Source organism: Dipodomys ordii, unplaced genomic scaffold (assembly GCF_000151885.1).
Source record: "Dipodomys ordii isolate 6190 unplaced genomic scaffold, Dord_2.0 Scaffold222, whole genome shotgun sequence".
Taxonomy (NCBI): domain Eukaryota; kingdom Metazoa; phylum Chordata; class Mammalia; order Rodentia; family Heteromyidae; genus Dipodomys; species Dipodomys ordii.
In genome coordinates, this window is record NW_012267438.1 from 833115 (window position 1) to 856181 (window position 23067).

Here is a 23067-nt window from a genome sequence, read left to right on the forward strand (position 1 = left end):
TATGCCTGTAATCCAAGGTATTCAAGAGGCTGAGATCTGAAGATCACTGTTCAAAGCCAGCCAGGGTTGGAAAGTCCATGAGCTACCTTAAAAAAAAAAAAAGGAAGGAAGGAAAAGAAAAGAAATTAAAAATCTGGAAATAGAGCTAAGGCTTAAGCTGTAGAATGGTAGCCTTGAGCAAAAATGCTCAAGAACAGTGCCCAGGACCTGAGTTCAAGTAGCAAGACTGGCACACAAGAAAAGAAAAACGTCAGGCATTGGGAAAGTACACCTGTAATCCCAAAAATGAGGAGATGCAGTCAAGAAGATGGGATTTTTCAGGCTAGGCTAGATTAGTTTTAAAAGAGTTTTAAGCTATCCTAGACTAATGAAACTAGTTGTAAAAAGAAACATCCTGAGTGGAGTGTTTTGGTGCATGCTTGTAATCCAGGCTACTTGGGAGACTGTAGAAGATCTCAACTGGAGGCTGGCCCCAATCAAAAAATAAATACATGAAGACAAACCTTATCCAAAAAAATAATAAAAGAAAAAAGGGCTTGAGGAACATGGCTCAACATTTGAGTTCAAATGCAATTACTACAAATAAAACAATAACAAAACACAATCCTAAATGTCATCTAGAATAAAATGTATATATAGCAAATTCAATTTTAAAGCAGCAGGGCTCTTGTAAAAATGTAAATTGATAAAATTCTGTACAAACTAGGAAACACAGCCAGCAACAACTAACAGCAGGAACATGATGTTATACCTACACATAATTTAGCCTTTATATTTGAACTGAATTTTAGAATTTCTTATTAGATATAGTAGATGCACAGCACTAGCAAAATCCAGAGATTTAATTTTTTTAGTTAGGCAGAGTAAAAATGAACCCAAATACAATAATGTCCAGACATATATTTTATATATATGTTATATTATATATGTAATATATAGCATATATTACATAATTATCTACATAATATATAATATACTATTATATATACTATTACACATTATAGATTATGTATATGTAATACATAATATATATTTTATACTTATTCATTATATATAATACTATAGCATATATATATATACATATATATGAAACAGGGTATTTGCAGGTCACATTACAGATAGTAAACTTGTACACTAACCTTGTAAATTTTTGCAGAACATTTAAATAAAGCTTAGACACATAGTGTACATGTTTGTAGTAGGGTATAACATTTTAATCACTTAATATAAGAAAGTTTTATATATGATAAAGAAATATTTAAATTAACTCTGATTCGTTAGACCTTAGTTTCCTTTGAGAACTAATAAAATTATCAGAAAAGAAGGCTTATATTCATTTTCTAAAAAAAAAAAAAACACAAGGTTTTTTTTTAATTTAAAACGTAAAGGGAAAACTAGCTTTCCTTCAAGTCATTTTTTTTTTAGAAACAGAGAAAAAAGTGTCTAAGCTGGGACTTGAATTCAGGGCCTTACATTGTCATAAGATTTTTTGCACAAGGCTGGCATTCTACCATTTGAGTCACACTCCCATTTTCAAAGCAAAATATTCTAAGGCATAGAATTTGGTATTGTACCATGAGTGCATTAAATCTTGACCATTACAAAATTTTGACAATTTTGAAATTTTTGATCACATATAGAAACCCTCATAACTTTTATAATATATTTAAGGTATATTTATACCATTCACATAAGTCAGTGATGTGTACATGTTTCCAATTGTAACAAGGAACTTGTTAATAATGGTGTAACACTGTTAGCCATAATTATTATCCTAAAATGCCACATGCACAGGAAATAACAAAACTTCTAAACCACTTTTTGAAAATTTTTAACTATGGCTCGTATAATTTTATCATCTACACTTTGGATCCTTCTCTAAGGCATTTATGATCAAATTCATGAAAAAAGAAATTCTAGCAAGTATTTTTTTACAGTTATTGTCATCTTGGGTTTATTGTTGCATGGGACAACATTAAATTTGATGCTAAAAATAGCCAAAAAGAAGAGTTTTCTCCAGTTCAATGCAGAATGCCAGATTCTAAGCCTATTGCATAGTATATACTTCTTGCCTGTAACCTTAGCTACTTGGGAGGCTGAGATCTGCAGAAGACCTCCATCTAGACCTTTCCACAAAAGACACTGATTATGCATCAAAAAGGCAAAATCCCTAGGTCACTTGTTACTCTAAAAGGGAACTGACTCTTGCCTGGGAAAAAGAAAAGACCTTCATAACATCTATGACCTCCTCAAGGAAAACAGCTCACAACTTATCTCAAAATGGCTAGAGTCAATCAGATTTGTATTCCTAGTCTTGGAGTACGGATAGACCCTTAGTGAGACAGCCAGGAAAAACAGCAAAAACCATTCAAAATTTAAGGATTACCAGTATCTACCCTATTCCTACAAGTCCCAGATTTTAGTTAATCCTTTTATTCTATATGTAACTAAAAAACAAGTTATAATATTAAAAATTCTTATTCAAAGGTAGGAAAAATTCTGCTAAACCTTATTTTTCAAAACAATTATATGCTGTCACATTTGAATTTAAATCTCAAAAATAAAACTTACTTTTCTTAAGATCTTAAAACAAAAACAGATTCCTCAAAGAATAACTTGATGTCATCTGATCCTAGTCAATTCCTAGTCCAGAGGCCTATTCCTGCTAACTGAATTTCCTATGTCATCTCCTAAATTAAGTACAAAAATTAATTTACAGAATTTTTTTGTGCTGGCTTAGATGCTGTCTTTAGCTTTTTCACTCAAGGCTGGCTCTCTACCACTAGAGCCACAGTACCACTTCCAGCTCTTTTGTGTTTTTGTTTTGTTTTGGGTGCTAGTTGTGGGGCTTGAACTTAAGGTCTGGGCACTGTTGCTAAGCTTTTGTGCCCAACGCTAATATTCTGCCACTTGAGTCACAGGTCCACTTTGCTGCCAGCTTTTTGGTAGTTAATTGGAGATAGAAAGTCATGTGGTTTAGCTTAGAATCACCTCCCATCTCAGCTCCAGAGTAACTAGTACTACAAGTGCCTGGCTCCAAAATGAAGATTTTGGTTCCCTCTTTCCAGTCTATATGGTTCCCTCTTAACAGTCTATTTTCAGCATCAAACAACTAGAGAGAACAGACTGTGAACCTTATATACTCTTTTTAAGATTATAACAAACTAAAATCATTTAGGGTCAAAATGAGGCAGAATATAGACAGAAGAGGAGGTGGGGAAATTACATTAATTTAAACAAATAAATAGGAATACAGGCTGGCCCATTGCAACAATGAGATGTACAAGACACTAAGTTGAAAAACGAACATTACAATTTGGAGGGGTGAGGGGGGCGTGTAGTTGAGGAGGTGGGAGGGAAGGGATGGTGGGGGAAAAACAAAGGAGGAGGCAACAATGCATGATAAGAAATGTACTCATAGCTGAGCTCCGGTGGTTCACACCTATAACCCTGCTACTCAGAAGGCTGAGATCTGAGGATCGTGGTTCAAAGCTAGCCAGGGCAGGAAAGTCCCTGAAACTCTTATCTCCAATAAACCACCAGAAAACCGGAAGTGGCGCTGTGGCTCAAGTGGTAGAGCACTAGCCTTGAGTTGAACTGCTCAGGGACAGTGCCCTGGCCCAGAGTTGAAGCCCCATGACCAAAAGTTATAGTTACATGTAACTGTAACCCCTCTGCACAGTATTTTTACAATAAAAAACTCACTTTACAAAAAAGGTCAATACTTAGAAGTGAAACCAGGAAGTAGATAAGCTAGCCTCCATTTGGTATTAAAAAAAAAAAACACTTGGAGATATATCTGGGGCTATCTAGATCTGTCTTCTCTTAACCATGTCCATTGCAGCTTTGTTTTCCATAGCCAAAATATGGAATAAATTCAGATGCCCCTTAGTAGATGAATGGGTCAAGAAAATGTAGCATATATGCACAATGGAATTCTACTCATCCATCAGAAAGAATGATATTGTACCATTTGTTAAGAAAATTGAAAGACTTGGAAAAAGTTACATTAAGCAAAGTAAGCCAGAGTCAAAGAAACATAGTCTGCATGGATTTTTAACTTTTTTACTATACATGACTGTATATAGACCCTATTAAAAATTTTATAAAATACATTGCTGAAGGAAAAGACAAATTGCAGAACTATTTAGATGTAGTACAATCTCAAAAATCATTATGAAGTAATAACAGGGCAAGGGTGACACACAGAGCTTTAACCTCTTAGCTTCATGACCATGGGAGAGTTACTTAAGTTCTCAAGTCACAGTTCCCTCTTGCAGGCAACACATAATAAACTAATTTTGTAAAAGGACAGTTCACTAAATAAACATTTGGATATAAATCAATTAAGACAGTTGTTTTATACTATTGGTACTATGTGTGCACTGAATTAAATATAATGCAATGGAAACACTCCAAACTCAGAATGTCCCTTTGGAAGCAGGATTAAGCTTAAAAGTCATTTGTTTGCAGGTTTTACTTCATTTGTAAATTTCATAGTTTAAATTGACATGGAGAATTTATTATATTATTCGGGGAATTAACATTTAACAAAAACTTTAAGCTGGTACCTGTGGCTCACTGCATGTCATCTTAACTACTCAGGAGCTGAGATCTGAGGATTGTGGCACAAGTCATCTGGGAAAGGGAAGTCTGTGAGATTCTTCAGAAAAAAAGCCAGAACTAGACCTGTGGCTCAAGTAGTAGCATGCTAATCTTGAGCACAAAAGCTCAAAGATAGCACACAGGCTCTGAGTTCAAGGACTAGCACGCACACAAAAGGTAAGTATCCCTAATATGTAGTATATCATATGTACTCTGTTTAGACCCTGAAATTTGTGAAGACACAACAAATTCAGTCAGAGGGACGAAATCAGTTAAACCCTGTGCATATGTGGTATGTGTGTGCGTGTGTGTGTGTGTGTGTGTGTGTGTTTGTGTGTGTGTTGTGTGTGTTTGTATGTGCATGCTGGTATGAAGACTTGAACTCAGAACCTGGGCACTGGTTAGCGCTTTTTTTGTGAAACTACTGTACAGATGGGTTACAATTACATGGGCAAGATAATGAGTACATTTCTTATCAAGCATTGTAGCCTCTACCTTTGTTTCCTCTTCCCATCCCTTCCCATCCTCCCCCTGCCCTCCCCAACCAATCCCCCCCAACCAAAGTTGTAAAGTTCGTTTTTTGACATAATGTCTTGTACATCTCATTGTTACAATGGGTCCACCTGTATCCCTATTTAAATGATTTGTTTTTTCCCTTCCCTTCCACAAATTATACTAACATCAAATACAGTGAAAGCAAGGGTTATACTGTGGGGGAGGGATATACAAAGCAACAAAGAAATAATCTTATAAAATGTGTTAGAGACAACTGCATGAAAGAAAAAAACATCTGAATACATATCTTAGCGCTCATCTCCCTAACATCAACTTATCTGACCTTTTCTGCTTGACTAAGACATATACTGGTTATTTCAAATAAGGGAAACCATGGGACCTATGTTTCTTTGGGCCTGGCTTACTTCACTTAATATAATTTTTCCAAGTCTTTCCATTTCCTAACAAATGGGGCAATGCCATTCTTTCTGATGGAGGCATAGAATTCCATTGTGTACATGTACCACATTTTCTTGAGCCATTCATCTACTGAGGGGCATCTGGGTTGGTTCCTTATCTTAGCTATGGTAAATAATGCAACAGACAAGAGTCTCATATCTAAAATATACCTGGAACTCAAAATATTCAATCCCCCAACAACAAATCTTCAAAGAAACAACTGCCCAATAAATAAGTGGGCTAAAGACTTAAAAAGAAACTTCTCTGAAGAGGAAAGAAGGATGGCCAATAGACACATGAAGAAATGCTCAATCTCTCTAGCCATAAAAGAAATGCAAATCAAAACAACATTGAGCTACCACCTCATCCCAGTTAGAATGGCTATAATCAAGAACTCTACAACATATGCTGGCGGGGATGTGGACAGAAGGGAACCTTCTGCATTGTTTGTGGGAGTGTAAACTTGTTCAACCACTTTGGAAAGCAGTGTGGAGGTTCCTCAAAAGATTCCACACAGAGCTCCCCTATGACCCAGCAATCGCATTTACCCAAATGTTCACAAACAAGACCACACTAAAGCTATCAGCACGACTGTTTATTGCAGCATTATTTACCATAGCTAATATATGTTCCTTAGCTTTTTCACTCATGCCTGGTGCTCTACCACTTGAGCCACACCTCTATTTCCTGCTCTTTGCAGGTTAACTGGAGATAAGGATGTGACCTACATAGAAGAATCTTTACAGGAGTACCAATAATAATAATTGTAGAAATAAGAATAATTTGCATAGGAGTAACAATAATAACCTATGTAGGAATAATACTTATTAATACTTTTGGATATTCACTCTGCAAGATATAGGTCTGGGATTTTGCCCATATTAATGTGAGAATTGACAAGAGGTAAGAAAGCTCAGATACAGAAAGTCAAACAGGTGGATGTTACTAAGCCAGGAATAAACTCAGACAATCTGACATGAAAAGCTGTCATCTTTCTCTGGGATGAGAAAGAACTTACATGAACCCTATAAACTAACTGCAAGACAAAGAGCTCAGACACATGAACAAAGGAGAAATGTAAAACCCCATGTGACTCCCTCAAGGTGTTGGGTCTCAACCACTGTCATGCTCAACTTACATTAGTAAATGATGCTAACCTTGTACCAGTGACTCAGACCTGTAATCCTAGCTACTAGGGAGGCTGACATCTGAATATTATGATTCTAAGCTGGCAGAGATGGACAAATATTTGAGCCTGTTTTCTACAAGTAATCAGTAGAAAGCTAGAAGTAGAGATGTAGCTCAAGTGGTAGAATCAGCCTTGACTGAAAAACTGAATTCAAGCCACAGAGCCAGCATAAAAAAATAACCAGAAAGATCTATAAGGTTGGAGTGCAGTGTCGTGAATTGTTTGCTTCCCCTGGAAATCGACCCTCAATGTGCTTACTAGAAGCACATCCTGATATCTGCTAGAAGATCATCTTGGAAAGCAGTGATTTTGTGGTGGCTTATTATAATCTTAGCTACTCAACTGGCTGAGATCTGAAGATCAAGATCAAACAGAGAACTCTGGGCAGGATAGCTACAGGAAAGAATGTGAAGAAATCAACCGTTCTCCTAGCTATGCCCTAGAAAACACTCCACCACCCTTTCTCCCTCCAGTGCATCTCATACCACAATTCATAGTGGGTAATTAGTGCTCGGTTTAAATTTAGAACTTCTCCAGAGGGGTGGAAAAACTCATCCTGGACTAAGCAAACTGAGGCATTGGCACAGCAGAAATTTCCATGTCTTCATCTGACTTTCTCAAGAAATCCCTGCTTACCGCTTCATGTCTCTTACCCATATACTTGAAATTATGGGATGGTGACCATGAACTTGCATAGATTGCTTGCAAATAAAACACATCTGTGAGGTCATGATGCTTCATCTCTCTAAGACCAATTGCTCTTCATTACCATGTACTCTTCCCACCTGTGGCTACCACAGTTGAGATCTGGAGCCATGAGTTCACTCTTGAGCTATCAACTACAGAAAGCTGTTTTCTTTAATGGTGTACTTTCCCTCTCTAATAAACTCCTTGCTTTACCAAATTTGTGTGTGTGTGTGTGTGTGTGTGTGTGTGTGTGTTAAATTCTTTGATAAAAATACCAAGAATCTGGGATCTTAGCCTCTGAGTCTCCCCAGGGATAAAAAAAAAAATGACAAAAAGAACCAGCTTCAGACTCCCTAACCACAGCATGTGGTTCTGTGTTAGTATAAACTTTATCAGTAAAATTGCTGCCTCTAGTAAATCAGATCTTGTCTTAGGAGTCAACAATATTCACCTTCTATAGACGAATCAGCATTAATATAGGCCACACCACGTTCTTGAAGGATCCTGGAATTCTCCTGTAACAACAAACAATAAGAAACAATACTACATATGCATATAATAGAGTTTTCATCTCCTCCAGTGTGTGGTTCCCAGGACCCCAAGGTCAATTCGTCTCCCCCAGTACGCTGTTCCTAGGACCCTAAGGTGAAGGGAGGCCTTGCTTAGGCTCTGGACAGGGTTCCATGCTTGAGTCCCTGTTTCCTGTAATAGCCCCAACATCCTCTCAACAAATCTCACATTTTCACTTTATCACCTCAGTTAAGCACATTCACTTTCTCCATTGGTGTTTGGACAATGATGTCTTTTGGAGAAAAGCAGATTTTCGCAAAATTAAGGGCAAGAAAACAGCAGATCACACAATGACTTAAACACAAGTGATGATAACACAGTGCTAATGAGAACTTCTGTAATATCACCTGACCCACAAAATGCCTGTACAGAAATGTTTTAAAATGTGCCAGTACTGGAGCTTGAACTAAGTTTGTTCCACTTAAGGCTAGCACACTACCACTTGGACCAGAGCTCCACTTCCAGCTTTCTGTTGGTCAAAATGATAAAATTCTCACATTCATTTCTGTCTGGGCTAGCTTCAAATTTCAGTCCTTAGATCTCAGCCTCCTGAGTAGCTAGGCATAAGCCACTGGCTCCTGGAATTTAAATTTTTTGGTTTTTGGAAGTTCTGCTAATTTTTTAAAAAAAATTGGTTTTGCTCATGCTTGGTCAAAACCATGCCCAATAAATTCATTAATAAGGTAGGCTTACTATAAGTCATAACTTCCTACTCTGTACCCATAAAAAGACACATAGACTTCTACTGAATGTAGATTTCTGAATTAAGCTGGCCTATGAGAGCCACAAACCTGAAATTTTCATGAGTGTTCATTTGAAAAAAAATTCAATGAGGTTAATAGTGATAAACAAGTGAAACTTGTTAACCATCTACATATAGCAGTTAACCATCTACATATAGAAATAGAGTTAATTGGGGTTGGAAAGGTGGCTCAGTGGTAGAGTGCTTGCCTTGCATGCATGAGGAAACACATAAGCAGAAAAAGCTGGAAGTGGGGATGAGGCTCAAGTGGTAGAGTGCTAGCCTTGAGCTGAAGAGCTGAGGGACAGCACCCAGGCCCAGAGTTCAAGCCCCACAACCAACAACAACAACAAAAAAGTTAACTTCTTAACTATAATGTAGTTTGTCCTAAAGCAAACATTACCTCTTACATTTTCCAGAGGAGATACTCTCACAAATATCTCACTATTTAACAGAATGCTGCCTGATTCATAGGGAATAAACTACTTCAGTCCTGGGATGGAAATTTTATCAAGGCAGGCATGTATGAAGCCCTTCGGGGGGCTGGGAAGGTGGCTCAGTGGCAGAGCGCTTGCCTTGCATGCCTGAGGCCCTGGGTTCGATTCCTCAGCACCACATAAAGAAAAAAGCTGGAAGTGGCATTGTGGCTCAAGTGGTAGAGCGTTAGCCTTGAGCTGAAGAGCTGAGGAACAGCGCCCAGGCCCAGAGTTCAGGCACCACGACCAGACCCAAAGAAGCCCTTCGGTCTCGTTCTTCTGTAGGATGGCGCCACCTAGTGACAGGCAGTAATCCCTGCACAGTTTTAGAACTAATAAGACATTACTCAGTATTGCTATCAATGTAGACTGCATCTCCAAAAGGCATCGTTGATTATAACATAAAAATTTGAAAAGCATACATATATATATATATATATGATGGCATAATTCTGTAATATCAGCACTGTGAAGGATGAAATGGGAATATCAAATATTTAAGGCAAACCTGAGCAACATTGTAAGCAAAAACTTAATTTTGATGAGGATCATCATCATCATCATCATCATAATGATAATGATAATATAATTTGAAACAAATCATCCTCCAATAAGATTCAGATTTTCGTAGGCACTGGTGGCTTATGACTGTAATCTTAGCTACTTAGGAGGCCGAGATCTGAGGATTACAGTTTGAAGCTGGCCTAGGCAGGAAAGTCCATAAGATTCTCATCTCCAATAAACTACTAAAAAAAAAAATGTGGAATTGTGACTCAAATGCTAGTCTTGAGCAAAAAAAGCTCAGGGACAGTAGTTAGGCCCTGGTGCATGTGCACATGAACGTGCATATGTGCACACATACAACTTCAGCTTTTTCTGACATCAACATAAATCTTTCTTGTAAAAGCTTCATCTGAATAATGTACAAGGCAATCAACATTAAAGGCCTGCCTGGGCAAAAAGTTGGCCAAACCCAATCGCAATTAAAAATCTGGTGTAGTGGTATATACCTGTCATCACACAGCAACACTGGAACATAAATATAAGTATCTTAGTTTGGCCTTAATTAAAGCAAAAGGGGGCTGGGATGTAGCTCAGTGGCCAAATGCTTGTCTTGCAAGTACAACATTCTGGGTTCAATCCCCCAATACCAAAAAAGAAAAGACAAAAAATGCAGTTAATTAAAGCAAAAGGGGCTCAGAGTATGGTTCCAGTGAGAGAGTGCCTCTAGCAATTGCAAGGCCCCAAGTAGAAACAATGGTACTACCAAAACAAAGAAAAAGAAAAAAAGAAAGAAAAGAAGGAAGGCGGGGAGAAAAGATAGGAGGAAGAAAAGGAGGAAGGAAGGAAGGAAGGAAGGAAGGAAGGAAGGAAGGAAGGAAGGAAGGAAAGGAGAGAGGGAGGGAGGGAGGGAGGGAGGAAGAGAAGGAGGGAAGGAAGTCTTTATAATGTTTTAATTATTTATGAGTATTCATTTTATGTAATTTCTGGAGTGTAGTAGGAGCCAAATAAGTACAGCATAACAGAAAGTTAATGGTGTAAATTTTAACATTGGGCATATTTACTAGAAATTAATTCTTCTTCAAAAATCCAACAACCCATGCAGATAAAATGTTTCAAGAGAACTTCATAAACACTCAGTGTGGGACTTCTACTTGGATTTCACATTGTTTAATATAGAATAGGTTGCTGAATGCTAGTGGTTCATGCCTGTAATTCTACCTACTAAAGAAACTGAGATCTAAGCATCACAGTTCAAAGCCAGGCAGGGTTGAGACTCCTGAGTTCCTGAGACTACTATTAACCAGTAAAAGTCAGAAGTGGAACTGTTGCTCAAGTGGTAGAGTGACATCCTCAAGGGGAAAAAGTCAAGCAAGATGGAGAATATGGGAAGGGATGGGAAGGGGAAACAAAGAGGAGGCAACAATGCTTGATAAGAAATGTACTCGTTATTTTGCCCATGTAACTGTAACTCCTCTGTTCGGTATTCTCACAATAAAAAAAAAACAATTTTAAGTCAAGCAAGATTGTAAGGACCCAAGAATCAGCACCAGCACAAAAAGGAAAAAGAGAGAGAGAGAGAGAGAGAGAGAGAGAGAGAGAGAGAGAGAGAGAGAGAGAGACAGCGACAGAGACAGAGACAGAGACAGAGAAGGCAGAGAGAGACAGAGTGTGAGCAAGCACACAGGTCATATAAAGAAGGAAAGAAGGCAATTGTGAAAAGTAGATCTTACTACAGAAACCTATAGTAATTAAATGGATGCTGTTTTAGAAGATGAAACAGAATAATGACAAAGAAACAAAGCATGTTTTAATGGCAAATGTACAACATAACTCACCCAAAATGTAAAGATAAAATTTCAATGTAACTAATTAATTAACTGGAAGCATCTTTACAATGTTCAAGCAGTATAAAAAATCACAGTGAAACATCCTTAGACTATAAAGATATACTAATTTAAAATAAATTCTTTTAAATGTAATTTAGATGAAACAGTTTTTTCTCACTTATTTTTGGACAAAATGTATTGCTGCAGATGATTTTGAAAACTGAATATTTCTTCATTGAATTCATGTGCCATTTTTACATGCTTGGCAACAAAGTGATAACTGTTTAATGCTATCAAATTACCAACTAACCTCTGCCCACTCAGTAGATCCAAAGAGACCAAATTCTTCTGCATCCCAGCTTGCAAATAAAATTGTTCTTCTTGGCCTCCATCCTAAAATACATGAATATAGCACATAAAGGTTGGACAAGCAGAGGTAATTTACACATGACATTGTAAAGCCTGAATTGGCTAATGGAAAAAGGCATAACTCCATTTGTTGGTCACTAGTAGTTGGTCACTGGTAGTAAGACTCTTAACTAACTTCTTTTCTTTTTTTGGTAGTAATGGGAATTGAACTCAGGGCTTCATGCTTTCTAGGCCAGTACAATACCTCTGAAGCTGTATATCCATGCACTTATTTTCAAGGGAGGGTCTCAATTTGTGCCCAGGCTATCCCTGGACTTTGATCTTCTACTTGTGCTTCTCCATGTCCTAGAGATGTTAGGTGCACCTCACTGCATGCAATTAAGGGCTAGGATGCCTCTTGCACTTTTTTTTTGCCCCATTTGGCTTTAAACTACACTCTCTCTAATCTCCACCTCCCAAAGAGCTAGAGTGCTTGAGCTACAGCATGTCACAACTTCTTTTTGTAAGTTTGAAAAGGTGATTTGCCAAAACAAGATGCTATGTTTGTATTTAAAAAATGGAATAACATATACATGGTAAAAGTCTTGCAAGGTCATAGAATATTAATCTGGGGTAATTAAGGAACTGCAACATGAACCCAGTGTTCAGAAAGCATATGGAGCCAAGAGTATGCCCTCAGCTTGGCATTGCCTGCACAGTGGCTTGATCCCTGCTGGCTGTCTGATTTCACTCCATTCTCTGGCTGGATGAAAGAAGCACTGTCTACTGCTGCTGAAAACCACACAATCAATAGGGAAGCTGCAAGGTTTAGAGGCTATGAAAGAAAGATCTCATGTCAACTAAACCCTGTTTCTCTCACTAGCATTGTTATTGGTGAAGTTAGTCATACAGACCAAGTCTTTATTTCTTTCCTACACACCACACATAGTAACAACGAAGATACTACTTGACTCTTGGGAGGATTAGATATAATAACATTCAAAAAGCACACACTTAGCTGCCATATGTTAGTAAATGTTTTCTATGTGTTTATAAGAAAGTTATCCTATAGCTGTTAAATCAATGCTTTATTTTTGTCAGCTGTTGGTAGTATTATTCAAATCACCTATTTATTATTATTATTATTATTATGTCACTTTTTGTGCAAATTCTGGGGTTTATACTCAGGACATCTCACTTGCTCTCAGCTGGTACTCTGCCATTTAAGTCATGCATCTAGCCCAGCTTTTTGCTAGTTATTTTTGAATCTCATAGACTTTTCTGCCTAGGCTGACTTTAAATTGAGAACAGATTAATCTTAGCTTCCTAAGTAGCCAGTGTTACAATAAATCTGGTTTATGAAAAAAAGCACCTGATTTATAATTCCATTCTTTTAACCTGCTCTAACAAAGTGGTGTTTTGTATTTACCAAAGGGGAAAAAAAGTTCATAATTTTTGTAAAAATATTTTGTAACAACACTAAACCCTGCTTAATTTATGAACTATGCTAATTCAGATATCCTCTGTTTTGTTTTCTTAAAATATAAACTAGCTATGTAGAAAGAGAGTGGAGTACCTTGGACTGTATTTTAAACTGAGATGATGTTTTCTACAGAAGAAACTGGAATTTGAACTCTGATTCTCTCACTCAGCATACACTGTCTACATAACCCTGGGAAGAATGCTTACTTTTCTCAACCAAGGTTAATGCATCTGAAAAATGAGCGCAGTAACAGCTAGGAAAGTTGCTTTCCTTGGTTTCTGTGAGTTCAAGATAAGTCACATACGTAAAAAGTTTCTCTGAGAAAAGAAATGATACAAAGAATGGACTTTTTGTCCTAAGTGTATAATGATTATTTTAAAAAGCACCTAACGTTTTAATTATTATTTTCCTATGCATATTCTTAAATGATGGAATAAAAAAATACTACGGGTATGATGACTGGAAAAATAAAGATGTCAAGTCTTTCATCCCCTTAGGCAGCCTTCATAGGAATTCTACCTGCCTGGTTCTGTATAACAGCTTTGACAGGGGACTAGAAATGTGTGTTTGCATTCTCTGCCTGGAAAGCTTTGGTTTGTGACCTATTATGTAAGACTTTCTCACATGTTCCCACCGTGTGTGTGTGTGTGTGTGTGTGTGTGTGTGTGCATGTATGTGTGTGTACTAGTACTTTTTATTCATGCTGGCATTCTACCACAGCTCTGCTTCTTGCTTTTTGAGAATTAGTTGAAATTAAGAGTACCAATACGTAGCAATTATTGGTGTTGTAGTCATTTAATATTTACTTATTTATTTCTAAGATGGGGCTGGAACCCAGAGCAAGTGTTTTATCACTCAATTACTTTTCTAGTCCCTGGGGTAGACCACACTCATTTGCAGAAGAACAGACAGAGACTGAGAGACATTGGTTGTTCCATTCCTGTGCATTACCTTCCTTTGCCAAGGTTCCAAAGCTCCTCACAATTTCATGAACAACAGCTGCCCCACTTTGAGGATCGATGCCACCAAACACCCACGAGTCCCGGTGACCTCCAAGAATGACATATCTGTCTAGGAAGCAGCAATGATAATCATTTGTCACTCAGATCCATAACAGAGCAAATTGCCAGTCATTCAAATACATCTGAACAAGACTCTTAACTCAGAAAACTACCAAGGCTCCTGAAAGCTCATAGAAATGTGTTCTTTTGTTCAGATTTTCACGTTTCCTCAAGTGCTGGAATTATGAATGAAATAAGGGAAGCATATTTTTGTGGATTATGTGACTGTAGCCAGTTAGTTATAGGAAAGTATAAGGTCATATTTACGTGTCTATCTCTTCACATGATTCTTTTACCCACTGTGTTTTCATCATTTCTGGAGTAAGACAGTAGTTTTCTAGATACAGCTAAAAGCTTTCTTTCTCTACAAATGTCTTCATCTTTTATAGGATAACTATTCAACATCAAGGGCAATCTTTTCATTCTTGGTGAGGCCCATAAGGGCGAGTCCCCTCCAAATTGAGCTCCTTATCTCTGTTATTTAATTGTGTGTGTGTGTGTGTGTGTGTGTGTGTGTGTGTGTGTTTGTGTGTATTTTGACCAGTACTGAGGTTTGAACACAGGACCTCAACCCCTCAACCCTCAGCACTCATCTTTCTCATCTTTATTACTTGTGGCTAGTGCTCTATCACATGAGATATACTTCTAGTCCAGCTTTTTGCTGATTAACTGAAGATAGAGTCTGACTGACTTTTCTACCAAGGTTGGCTTCAAACTTAGATCTTCCAGTTCTTAGCCTCCTGAGTAACTAGGATTATAAGCATGAGTCACTGATCACTAGTTTAGTATATTAATATTCTTCATCCCCAATGAAATCAAATGCATTTAAGAAATGTGATATTTGATTGAATCAAGTTTGGTTAAAAAAGAAAAGCATAATAACTAGATCTTAATATTAATATAAGACTATAATATAATATAATAAGACTATACATAAATTTATTAATCAAGAAGTGGTGTTGTCACTGAAGTGATAGAACACTAGCCTTGAGCACAAGGAGGCTCAGGGACAGTGCCCAGGTGCTGAGTTCAAGCTCCAGGGCAGGCAAAAAACAACAAATATGAAAAACCAGGAAGCAATAATTACAACAAAAATTTGTTGATCAGTAGGCTATGTAAAATCCTTTGCATCCATATTCACCTGTAATCATTGTTATTTTAGCTGTATATAAATAAAGCTATATAAAGAATTCATTGATTCAAGGTTACCTTAATTTTCTTCTGTATAGATGTTTATAATCCTGAAAATATTTCCTTAGGCAAAACATAAAAAAATCTCATAGAAAATACCTCTCAGTACTATCTCCTTGACCACCTTTCCTAGTCTTTTAACTAAAACATGCCCAGCCTAACCCAAGCATTTAATCATCTTTTTCACAACATGTTCAGCAATATAATAGTACCTTATATTTATTGATTTTATGTTAAAGTGAGTTTCATGGGATCAAGAGTTGTTTTTCATTGTCCACTTTCTACTCTCAGAGCTCTGAGTGCCAAGTATGTAAGACGTGCTTGACTCATATTTGCTGTATGCCTGTTTACCTGCTGTTTACTTGTTTACCTGGTTCCACTGCTCCTCGTAGCGTACCAATCACATTATAAATTCTTGTCACTTTATTGTTGGAGTGGATGTGCATCTTGACTTTTCTAATTCAAAGATAAAGGACACATTTTTAAAACTACTGTTTAACAGATTTAAAACCCACAATGTTTTTCAATCTCCCCTTATGGTTGAAAGTTAATGAGGTTTATGGTTTCTAAGTTAATGAGGAATGAGGGGAATTTGGGGAAAGGGAAGAGAACTAGACTCTGTGTGGTCCAGGAATATTAGCCACAGTGGGTTGGATGAACATGCAGGATGGCAGAATTTGAATATGGTCAGAATAGGTTGCTTGTAATAAGGAAGGTAGAACAATGAAAAGAAATATTTCTAAATGTGCTCAGGGAAAATTCACATTGGCCACCTGTAATGCTGTAAAAAGCCTGGTTTCATATTCTGCTGCTATGGGATCCATTGACTTTTTCTGAAAAGGTGTTCAATCCTCTATAATTCTATAGTTTGTAAAGTTTCTGCTAGGTGCCAATAACTCATGCCTATAATCCAAGCTACTCAAGAGTCTGTGGCCTGGAGATTGCAGCACAAAGCCAGTCTGAGCAAAATAAGTCCATTATATTTTTATTTCCTATTAACCAGCCAAAAATATGGAAGTGGAGCTGAGGCTCAAGTGGTAGAGTACCAGCCTAACTAAGGAGCAGTGTCCAGGCCCTGAGTTTAAGCCCCCCACACAGACACACAGAAGTTTCTATATAAAAAAAAATAAAATAGCATCTTAACTGTGTAGAGAAGTTTCCAGCAAAACCAGGCCCCACATTGTATGGCACGTTGAGGCTTCCCTTCCAACTGTTATCGGGTGGTGCTGAGCCACCCATGCGTCTGTTGGACACAAGAAATAGTATTAGCTGAAGGAAAATTGGAGGCAATTGGTTAAAATGTCAGTAAGGCTACCTCCTGGTCAGGTGCTTACAATAGCTCTATGGGTGAGGAGAGCATGTGGTTTTTAACCCTCACTGAAGTTTTCAGAATTATTATTCCTGATTTATGGTTGAAAAGCCTGAGGATGAGTGATTAGTTCATATGTTGGGAAAAGGCAGAGCTGAGATTCAAACTCCTATTAAAAGTTCCAGTTTTGGGAGTTGGGAATGTGGCTCAGTGGTAGAATGCTTGCCTAGCATGCATGAAGCCCTCAGTACCACACAAACAGAAAAAGTCGGAAGTGGTGCTGTAGCGCTAGTGGTTGAGTGTTAGCCTTGAGCAAAAGAAGCTCAGGGACAATGCCCAGGCCCTGAGTTCAAGCCCCAGGATAAAAAAAAGTTCCAGTTTTGCTTCACTACTCTCCAGTAGTAAATCATATTAAAATGTTCTCTAGTGCCTACCCTGTGCATACGCTCATGTGTAACTCTTCAGAATTTTGTATCCTGATGTTTCTCCCACTGATAAATACAAACTGAAAGATACACATGGCCATACTTTACCAAGTACTTTGCTCCATGTCTGGGAATAGCAAAGAAAAGGATTTCCCTTCAAACAGTAGCCCCTGGAAACTTCATGATCTCTCTTTCCTCTCTCGCCCATTTCCCTCTCTCTAACTGTCTCTGTCTCTCTCTTTCTCTCCCTCCTTCCATTTTTAAAATTTGAAAGTGTAAAAGGATTCAGACGGGCCAGCTACCTCATATAGGAGCTGCCAGTGACATCTGAACAGGAGACTGAGAAAGACAACATGTGGGAAGTCAGAATGGAGATGTTTCTGTCATTTCAAGCCAGGATACCTTTCATGAATGCATTCAAAGCATATACTGATGTATTCCTGCTTTGGTCCAATCAGCAAATCTGCCTTGACTGGTAAGTGGCACATAAATGAATGAGAATCCAGACAAACTTAGGAAATTGAATAATTTCTAAATTAATCATAGCTAAATTCTGATGGAAATTTAACTAGAAGGTGAAAAGAGAATTATTCTGGTGTGCTGGAATAAATAAATGCAGAGATCGAAAATTTTCATCACTTGAAATTAATGATGATGTTGAAATATGAAAATCAGAATGAAATGTGAAAAATGAAAATGTGAATCTACTTTTTATTATCTTCTCTCATGCTTATACCCCCTGTGGTGGGATCACCTAGTTTCCTGCTTAATCTGTGCCTTAGACAGGTACTTATTACCTGCCTACTTGAGAAAATGTCCATAGTTCAACTTGACCTACAATCTTTTGCACATGAAAAAATAACCTCTCATGGAAAGATAATTACATAATTTTTCTGTGTCTTCATGAATTTTGATATGAATAGAATTTCAATAACGTGCTTTAAAACTTATTTACATTAAATTGTGAAATAAAAAATTAATTAATACAAAGAAGCATTTTTATTGATATACAGCATAATCCATGGAGCTAGATGTCATGATGCCTGTCTATAATTTCAGCCCTAAGAAAGATGAATCAGGAGGCTCACTTAAAAGGCCAGCCTGGAAGAGGGAAGAGACAGAGAAGGAGGAAGGGGGTGTGTGGGAAGAATATAAAAAGCAATATACAGTAAATTTATCAGAAAGAGGGGAGAGAGGAAGGGAGATACGAGAGTGAGAATGAAGGAGCATCCATAGCTAAGCAGTAGAGTTTTTTGTTTTATTTTGAGCCAGTGCTGGGCTTGAACTCATGGCCTGGGTGCTATTCCTTGGCTTTTTCACTCAAGGCTGGTGGAGCTCTACCACTTGAGCCAAAGCTCCACTTCAGGCTTTTTGGTGGTAAAACATAGATAAGAATCTCATAAACTAGCCTGCCTGGCATAGGTTTGAACCACAATCCTTAGATCTCAGTCTCCTGGGGAGCTAAGATTACAGGTGTGAGCCACTATTACCTGGTAAAATGGCAGTCTTTCAAAACTACAACAATATGGTAGAAAACAAATAATGAACAGGCATAAAGTTGATCACACATATAATATTTTTGAACATAATAAAACTAACAGCAGTTTTAGGGCTAGAGTAAAAGGAAACATTTTTCAATGTCATTTCAATTTTGTTTGCAAATGTATTTGCTTTTGAAAATAAAAATAGGAAAAGCATGCCAGAAGCTTGTAGCTTCTGCCTGTAATCCTAGCTACTTAGGAAGCTTAGATATCTGAGGATCATGGTTCAAAGCCAACCCAAGCGGGAAAGTCCATGAGATTCTTGTCTCCAATTAATCACCACAAAGGCTAGAAGTGGATCTGTGGCTCCAGCTAGCCTTGAGCAAAAGAACTCATCCATGCCCTGAGTTCAGGCCCCAGGAGTCTCTCTCTCTCTCTCTCTCTCTCTCACACACACACACACACACACTAATATGAAAAGCAATATGAGATAAATTTATCAGGCAATTGTGTATTATAATGTAATAATAGGCAATTGTGTATTATAATGTAATGAGAGTAATGAGTTCACTCAGTTCTCATAAAACAATAAAATGTAATACTGATACCTAAGTTTCTACCACCACATGCCTGGGGCCCCCGCATGGCATCATCATATGCTGGGGTCAGTGAGGGAAGGTAGTATGAAACTCACCACTGCCTTTTGCTTTGGAGATTCTTATTTTTGCATAAGTAATATATAGATAGCTGACTAACTCTATATGGTTCCTTGCCCCTGTGGCTGCTGGAATAAATAAAAATACATCTCCCCATTGCTAAAATGTAATAATGAACTTTTTAAAAACATATAGTGCTGAGACTTCACTAGTCTCACAATGATAAAAAGCTGACAATAGAAAGTAATGATTGTTATACAAAAAAAAATTAAAGGACTGGGAAGGTGGTTCAGTGGTAGAGCACTTGCCTTGAATGCTCGAGGCCCTGGGTTCGATTCCTCAGCACCACATAAGCAAAAAGAAAAAAGCTGGAAATGGCGCTGTGGCTCAAGTGGTAGAGTGCTAGCCTTGAGCTGAAGAGCTGAGGGACAGCGCCCAGAGTTCAGGCCCCACGACTGGACCCAAAAAAAAAAAAAACAAATTAAAATAAGCAGGCATTGGGACCTCACACTTGTAATCCTAGGTACTCAAAAGACTGAGATCTGAGGATCGTGGTTCAAAGCCAGCCCAGGCAGGAAAGTCCATGAGACTTTTATCTCCAATAAACTACTCAGAAAAGGCCTGAAGTGGCACTGTGGCTCAAGAGGTAGAGCACTGGCCTTGAGCACAAAGAGGCTCATGGATAGTACCGAGGCCCTCACTTTAAGGACTAGACCAGAACAAGCAAAAACAAAAAAACTAAACTAAACTAGAATACTGGTGGAGAAAATACCATGGAGATTTTAGTCAATAAATGTTACTGTGATATAAATTAGAGTCATTTGTTAGTTGATATGTCAACAAAAATAAACTTTAAGAAATTATAAAAGTGAATAAAATATTAAACTATAAAGGTATCAGACAGTATAATTATTTAAAATATTTCTGAAAGATTTTGATAGATGGAAGATGCTCAGTGAATACTTACAAATAGCAATACATTTAAAATATCTATATAAATTCTGGCCAGTTATGGTTCATAACTATAATATGAGCTATTCAAGAGGTTGAGATCTGAGGATCTTGGATGAAAATTAGTTTTAGCAGACAAGTCCAAGAGACCCATATCTCCAAATAAACAGCCAAGAGTGAGATTGTGGCTCAAGTGGTAGAGGCCAAGCAAGAATGCTAGGTCCTGAGTTCAACACTGAGAACACACAGAAATAACCTTTATTCAGTAGCATATTAATTTTGATTTTGGAAAAGATTTATTGTCTACTGTGCCTAATAAATTTTGCTTTACTCAACAAAAAATATAAACATTTATATGACATGAGCTAGCCTCTAGAGTTTCTAACTCACTCAGAAGTAGATTTATTCCTGTAAAACCAATTAAGATATGACATGTCACACGGTACAGTGATTTCCATAAAATATGTACTAAGGAGTATTGATTCAGCTTATAGGGTTGGAAACTTTTTCTTTCATATTAACATATGTTGACTGCAAAATAATAATGGATTTCATTATCTTTGCACTCATGCACACAATGTACCTTGATCATATAATCAAGGTACTTTGTCATCTTTCCCCATGGCTGGTGTCCTTCATCTTCCCAGATAGTCTACCTTCTCTTTCATGTTTTTTTTAATTTTTAATTTTTTGTCAGTTGTGGGGCTTGAACTTAGGGCCTGCATGCCATCCCTGAGCCTCTTTGTGCTTAAGGCTAGTGTTCTACCACTTAAGCCACAGCACCACTTCTAGTTTTTGAGTGGTAAATTAGAGATAAGAGTGTCTTAGGGACTTTTCTGCCCAGGCTGGTTTCAAACTGCAGTCCTCCAATCTCAGCCTCTTTCCTTGCTAGGATTACAGGTATGAGCCACCAGCACCCAGATGTTTTGTTTATTTTTAATCTTGATTTCGCATATAGGGAAAAAGCATGCCGTTTCATCTTTTGGAGTCTTGATTTTTTGCTTAACATTAATGAAATCATAAAGAAGAAGGTTAGAGCCAGGCGCTGGTGGCTCACACCTTTAATCCTAGCTTATCCGAAGGCTGAGATTTGAGGATCGCCATGCAAAGCCAGCCCAGGGAGGAAAGTCCAGGAGACTCTTATCTCTTAATTAACCACTAACCACCAGAAAACCGGAAGTGGTGCTGCAGGTCAAAGTGGTAGAGCATTAGCCTTGAGCTGAAGAGCTCAGGGACAGTGCCCAGGCCCAGAGTTCAAGCCCCACAATTGACAAAATAAAGAAAGAATGTTCAAAGTAAAAACAGAATAGAAGGAATTTTTATACTTTACTGTTTTTCTTGAGCCTCCATCAAATCATGGAAACATGCATAAGAAATTTACTAGTGATGAAAACCCAGATAGGGAAGTAAATAGAGAGCCAGGGAAGATAGCAGACAGCAATGAACATCTGATGTAAGGTAAAGGATAAGGAAAGGGAGGAAGGAAAGTGGAGAGGTAGGTATAGCATCTCTGAGTAAGGTTGTCAAGAGGTCCTTGAGCTAACATCTCATATCTAGGAATCCTGGGCCTTCCAATACAAGCCCATCCTAGCATATATCCCACAGTGATGTCCTAGCATCCATTCCACAGTCACGTCCTGAAAATATCTAGGGGAATGGTATGGCCTTGACAGAAACAGGGTGCTGACTTCAAAGCAGTGGCTGAGAATGGCCAGTGATGTTCTCCATGCAGTGGGAGGTCTGAAGGCTCATTTTCATGGCTGTCACACATTAGATTCCCATAATCCAATTCCAGAAGTGAACCTTCTATAAAATAGTGATAAAATTGGATAAAAATGCACCAAATTGGATGTGCCACTCATTTCAAGAATATCAGTACCAAAAAAAAAAAAAAAGGTCTAACTACTAACAAAAGGAATTGCCAAATAGTTTACTTACTCCAGGAGTTTCTGTGCATCATAATATCCAATTGGATGGACAGGAATACTTGGGAGGCCAACAGCGTCTGCAACTTCACGCCTATATGCATTTTCTGTGGGGAAAATGTGAGCATGCTTCCAATAAAAACTCAGTTAAATGTGAACCACATTAAACACATCATCATTTGTATCTACCAGAATTGGTCAAATAAAAACATTCTCATTGCAAATGTTAACATAAATGTAGAGCAACTGAAAATCTCATTCATGCCCTATAAGAGTGAAAATGTACCCAGTGGTTTTCTGTAATTAAAATGCATTAAAAGCATTAATTATTAATGGCAAAGCAATTTCACTCGTCAGTGTTTGCTCAAAAAAAAAAGAAAAGATGTATATGCAGGAAAACATGTACAAAATTGCTGAAAGCAGCCACATTTACATTACCCATCACAGTTCTGAAAATAAAAGAGCAAATATATTAACTGTGTACAGTCCCACCACATACTACTGAAAAATTGAAATGGTGCTCAAAAATTAAAAGGGACAATATTTTGTAGTAACATGGAAAATATCTAATCATTACTGTGAGTGGAGTTAGGCAGGCACAAAGAACATCTACTGTCTATTTCCATTTATGTGAAGTTGAAAGACAAACTAATGCAGTGAGCTAAATATATAAATACTATTGCT

The 23067-nt window shown here is 37.6% G+C and overlaps 1 protein-coding gene across 1 annotated transcript in view; it reads right to left on the reverse strand.

Annotated features, from left to right (window-relative positions):
* Nucleotides 1-23067, reverse strand: part of Folh1b (folate hydrolase 1B) — a 64564-nt gene that overhangs the window by 15133 nt on the left and 26364 nt on the right. The window contains exons 7-12 of the mRNA XM_013035822.1: nt 22397-22490; nt 16781-16879; nt 16007-16092; nt 14336-14455; nt 11864-11946; nt 7887-7950 (exon numbers count right to left, since the gene is read on the reverse strand). Coding sequence (XP_012891276.1) covers nt 7887-7950; nt 11864-11946; nt 14336-14455; nt 16007-16092; nt 16781-16879; nt 22397-22490 — 546 coding nt within the window. The remainder of the gene's footprint in view (nt 1-7886; nt 7951-11863; nt 11947-14335; nt 14456-16006; nt 16093-16780; nt 16880-22396; nt 22491-23067) is intronic.